Source organism: Pteropus alecto, unplaced genomic scaffold (genome assembly GCF_000325575.1).
Source record: "Pteropus alecto unplaced genomic scaffold, ASM32557v1 scaffold25, whole genome shotgun sequence".
NCBI classification, from domain to species: Eukaryota; Metazoa; Chordata; class Mammalia; order Chiroptera; family Pteropodidae; genus Pteropus; species Pteropus alecto.
Window position 1 is genome coordinate 19,198,161 of NW_006441955.1, and position 5,832 is coordinate 19,203,992.

Here is a 5,832-nt window from a genome sequence, read left to right on the forward strand (position 1 = left end):
CTGTTTTGGAGACATAATGTCTAAAAAACGCTGGAGACACACTCAAAACAAAGGTTTCCGAAAGACCTCCTTATGAGGAGACTCGGAGGTTCCTTCCCGCCCGGGAGGCAAGCGATTCGCCGCCTCAACCCGGCTTACTGCACCGGAGATCTTAAAAAAGGAAAATGTCGAACCAATTTGGGAAAGCCTCCACCTATGACAAACCCCAACCTATTTCGGGACCCTTTATGAACTCACTTTTTGTCAGGGCAAATCCAGTCACCGTCACTGACTCGGAAATTCTTGGTCGACATCTTGAAAGCCGCCACCACAACCACCCGCAGCTACGTCTTCACAGGAGAGAGCGGGCCGGGGACTTTCGGCACTCTGGGGCTGTCCCCACGCCGCCTGACTCCTACCCACCACTGCCTCAAGGTTTGATAAGAAGGGCAGTCGGCCGGGATTGAGTTTAAACGTTATCGGCCAGAGTAAGATGCCTGTATGAGTTTTTCCTGGCCAAATAAGTTATAATGCGAATTTATTCTCTCGAGTTAAACTGACAGGCGCAGCACGGATACCCCAGGAGGAAGGCCTGCTTGGCACTAGAAGCCTTGTAGAGCCCCCTACAGGCGGGAGGACACGGAATAAAGTATTTTCGCAGCTCCGATGGGCGGAGCTACGTAGGCGGAGGCGGAAGTGACTGTGTTCAGTTTGGGGCTTGGAACCCGCGGGCTGCCTTTTACGCTTGGGGTTGAAATACAGAGGGCTGTCAAATTTTTAGAGAACTTATTTTAATAAAATATTGAAAATTTTATTCTTTTATTATGCACACAAGCTGTCTTTTAGAAAGTTGTTTTTTGGTGAATAGATGTGACAGATAAGCAGTGTACACCTGGGAACCGACAAGTAATTTTGGAACTCAGGATATTGCCAGTATAGTTAAGATTATCTGATTTTTTTTCCTCCTCTTCCTTTCTTCCAGAGGTAACGCTCTTCTGTATTTTGCGTTTATTCCTTTGCTTTTTAAAAGTTGACTTTATGTAATACATGTTTAATTTGATAAAGGTTGAGCTTTACAAGGATACTTAATATAATTTTAACTCCTTTTTTCACTCAACAATATGGTTCTAAACTCATCCCAGATTGTTGCATATCTTCGAATGTAGTTCCTTAAATTTACTGCTATATGCCGGTACTATTCCTTTGTGTGACAGTTTATCCCTTATATTTCTCAGTTTTGTCATTACAAACAACGCACGAGTTAAGTTACAAAAATGTGAGGCTTTTTAAAATTTTTTAGACAACAGCATGTACCTTGAGCGAATATTTTCAATTATGTTGTAGTTATAATAACTGCTTTAAAGAAAGTCTTTGATAATTGTAACATCTTGGTCATCTAGGGGTTGGCAGCTGTTAATTTTATATTTCCTTCAGAACCAGTAATATTTTTCAATTTTTAGTATGTCGATTAATTGTGGTTTTTATCTCAGACAATTTGAATATTATGTTACATAAACTCAGTCCTGTTAAAAACGTTTGGGGAAAGCTGATTTTTCTTTTTGTTTTAGGAGGCAATCAATGTAATTTGATTCAGATTACAAGTTCAATCTCAGTTTCTCTGGGTGCTGGTTCCATGTCAGGTCAGTTTTCAAAGGCTTCGTTATGCTGTTTTGAGTATGACATATGTATACAACACTTAGGGATTATTTTGGATCTGGACAGTAGTTTAAATTGAAGTTCAATTCACATATCTTATGCTATGCAGCTTTATGTCTGTCCTGCAAGATTCTCAGTTTAGGCTTTTTTTTTTTTAATGCAAAAACAGATTTATTCGTATGCAAAACAATGAGGATTAGGATACTAGATAAGGAAAGCAGGCTTCTGTCCAATGGAGAAGATAGATTCTTAAGTAGCTGACTTCCGGACCTGCTACAGTGGGAAGACTCTATGTTGCCTTCAGGCGTTAAGTCTACGTATAATTCTATGTATGACTTCATACATAGAATTAGGGGGTTCCCTTCTACTGTCTTCCTCTTTTGATATTCCTCTTGTTCTCTCTGTTTGGTAGAGTCCCCTTTTCCTGGCCCTCTTGCTAGATGTAAGAGATTTCTCTTGGAGTTTTAGCTGCCTGCCATAACTCCAGCAGCTGATTAGGCTCTACACTGGGGTAGAGGTGAGAAGAGAGAGGAAAAAAACGTGGATTACTTCCACATTTTTCACATTCTTCAGATCATAGAGGCCCCCTTTCCTATTTACTTTCTTTAGAAAGACAGGGTTTCTCTTGGTGTTGGAGCTGTCTAAGCCTAAGCCCTAACTCTCAGGTCAAAGCCCAGAAGGAAAAAAGGAGGAGAAAAAGCCAGGTATTTCCCCACAAACTTTGGCTCATAGAAGCCCCTTGCCCCATTCATATAGCTAGAAATATAGGTTGTTTTTTTTTTTTTTTCTCAGGTTCTGCTGCCTGTGCTACCACTGCAGTATCACTAGGTGCCAGGCTTCAGGTCAAAGTTGTGAGAGAAAATAGGAAAAACAAACACCCAGAGCATTTCTCCAAGTTTTAATTTCCCTCCCAGATCTGTCTGTTTTTGTTTACTTTTCATAGTTCTCAGATAGTTGCTTTTTGTGCTTTGTCCTGAGCTTTCAGTTGTAATCAATAGGAAAGCTAGGCTGTAGTGGTCTTACTACATTTTGACTGGCACTGCAAGTCAGGGAAATGTAAATTACCAATTGGCATGCATCAGAATGACTAAAAGGAAAAAATTAGGCAATATCAAGTGTTGAAGAGGGTATGGAGCAATTGGAATTTTTACATGCTGCTAATGGAAGTATCAATTGATAACATTTACTTTGGAAAATATTTGTCAGAATCCGTTAAATTTGAACACATATATACCCCATGACCCTGAAATTCCATTCCTGATATATTCCCACAGAAATGCACATGTGTTTACCAATGTTCATCACTGCACTATTCATAATAGCCCAAACTAGAAATTCCAGATTGCTTATGAATAGTAGCCTGGATGAACATATCGTCATATATTCACACAGTGGAATACTATATACTATATGCAATGAGAAGAAATTGCAGCCACATTGAACACTATGGATGTCATTCACAAATACAATGTTGAATTAGCACACAAACTAGTACATGTTTTATGATTCCATTTACATGAAGTTCAAAAGTAGCTAAAATTAATCTAGGATAATGGTTGCCCTAATGAATGGGGAGGAGGTAGTGACTGGAAGGGGACATAAAGGACCTTTTGGGTTCTCGATAATATTCTTTGTCATAATCTGGGTTCTAGTTACACAGGGATCTTCACTTTATAATTCATTGAGCTGCATGGTATTAACCTGACATTTAAAGTGAGAGACAACAAGCGTTTATTTGAAATCAAAGAATAGCTGTTTGGAGAACACTGAGTCAGGCAGAAACCTAAATCAGTGTTCTATTTATGGGGTGAAGGCAAGGGGGTTTTCTGAGAAAAGAAAAGGAAATAATTATATAAATAGAGGGAAAGAAATTCTATTGGTGCTAATAAGCTGTTATCCTTTAGCTATACATGGCTGTTTACTGATCCTAAGAATGTCTTCAATTATCTGTTCTTATAGTCAGGATGTCTTCTTTCCTGTTAGATTTACAAACAGTTGTTGGGAAAACAATGCTGTTCTGGCCTAGTTCAAAAGTTATTTTGCCCAGTCCAAACATTCCAAAGGTTCCAGGAGTAGGATGTATAGTGACATTTTTCTGGAGTAGCTGCCTTGACTCCATTTTAAAATGGCTCCATTTATGCCAGCTTTTCACAACATTTATGATTTGGGCATTTTTTTTTTTAACTTCAATAAAAGTTTGGAATAAAGTACTTAAATTTACCCATCTCACATATCACACCTATCTCCTTGTTCAGTAAATGCTTGCTAAATATTATACTAACTTCAAGGGGAAAAGGGAATGATCATAGAGCCCTTGTGACCTTCTGAGCATCACTGATATACAGATACCTTCTGGCCCTAGTGGTGATCGAGGTTTCTTACAGTTGCGATGTTGAATCTGCCATAACTCATATAAAGTCATATTATGAGCCTATTTAGAAAAGACCCATTCTCAATTCTATAGTTAACTGAGGGTGTAAGGAGGCAGTGATCAAATCTAAGTTTACATTTCTAGAGCCAAGAAAAATTTTCTTATAGTACAGATAAATTAAGCAGATTTTATTCTTGATGTTCAGACACATGTAGGAAAAATCTGCTATTCAAAAACAATGAAAAATAACTTTATATAAAAAGTTCCAAATCTTAAATTCACTACATGAGCCATAATTGAAATATATTAAAATAACTTTTTTTTAGTTGAGAATTTTTTTCTTAATTTTATGGTACATTAACCTTTGTGTTATAAAATATCCGGAGTTATAATTTAACAAGCAACTGTAAAATGCTGTTCTAGAAATAAGTAGGTCTTACTCAAACAGAAGAACAAGGAATTAATTTTTGTATGAAATTGTCAGTAAACATAATGCTCATACCTAAGTAACTCCCTAATTTTAATCTGGGAATTTGCAGAAAGTGAAATTTACTTCTTAGGTCGATAGGACAGCAGTGACCATAGACAAAGTTGTGGAGTGAATATGTGGAGTTATGGCTGAGTTTTAGAGTAACATGTGCAGTCATTGCAGAATGGAGGGAAGGGTGGCTGTAACCTCCATAAAGGCACCAAGAATTTGGAAATAGGTGATAAAATATCATCATTTGGAATTGAGGTTGGAATTATTAGGGCGACATCAATTAATAAAATACTGAAGAAATTCTTTTAATAATGGCTACCATTTATTAATCACTACATATTTGGTAGTATGCTAAAAGCTTTATATCCGTTATCACATTTAGAGTCCCAAAAATATCTAGGAAAGATATTAACTTTGTTTAAATGATGAAATCAAGGTTTAGAAAGTACCTTATGAAAAGCTGTAAAGTATAATCTATAGTGATTCTGGAGTCAGATTGCTTGGATTTATATCACAGTTCTACTACTTGTTAACTATGTGACCTTAGGAGGATGACTTAAACTATCTCTATTTTGTCTCTTCATCTAGGAAATAGAGATCTGTATTTTAAGATTGCTAAAAGGATTAAGTGAGATAACTCACTTAAGGTGCTTGACAAACAGAGCTCAATAACTGTTGTTATTATTCAATTAAAGGCTCACAGGTAATATATTAGAGCTGGTGAATAACATGCAGTTAATATACCAAAAGTTAACCAACAGAAAAGTTTTACTAAGACAATCATATGTCAACAGAAAGATGATTTACAATAAGTCTAGGTTAACAGTGAACAAAATATAACTGTATACCTGGCAATGGCCAAAAGGGAAGGCTATTTGAGTTCAAAGATTATGACTACTTTTTCAAAGAGAAATATAGCTAGAGTAGACAAGAAACTTCAACTATCCTAATGTAAAAGAAAAGTCCCTCAAGACTACACATTCTCTTTCTTCTAATTATGTGTTCACCAAACAATCCTGATTGCTAATTTTCTCTCCTGAGCACATTTAACCTACCATGGTAAAATACCCAGAGTGAATTCTCCATGCAAGTTATTCTTTCCAGATTTAACTCTCTTTATAGGTTAATAAATTGGCATTCTGAGATACATATTAGTTTCTTATGGGTCCTTTTAACATGTTTATCCCGAAGAGGTTAGTTAGCTCTGGTAGAAATGTTAAAATCAGGTTTCTGAACATACAAAGCTAAGAATCTGGTTTTGAATATTGTATTAGAGTTCTGTAACAGATTAAAAATAAAATGGCTTAAACAACAAAAAGGGGAAGGGAGTTAACATTATAAAGAG

General features: G+C 36.6%; 1 protein-coding gene across 3 annotated transcripts in view; it reads right to left on the reverse strand.

Annotated features, from left to right (window-relative positions):
* The window catches only part of ZRANB2 (zinc finger RANBP2-type containing 2), a 16,609-nt gene extending 16,028 nt beyond the window's left edge, over nt 1-581 (reverse strand). For all 3 annotated transcript variants that reach the window (XR_001517591.2, XM_006919321.3, XM_006919322.3), the window contains exon 1: nt 238-581. Coding sequence is in view for 2 of the 3 variants with exons in the window: in XM_006919321.3 (XP_006919383.1) it covers nt 238-293 (56 nt within the window). In the remaining variant the exon portion in view is untranslated. The remainder of the gene's footprint in view (nt 1-237) is intronic.
* Between the last annotated feature and the right edge of the window lie 5,251 nt (nt 582-5,832).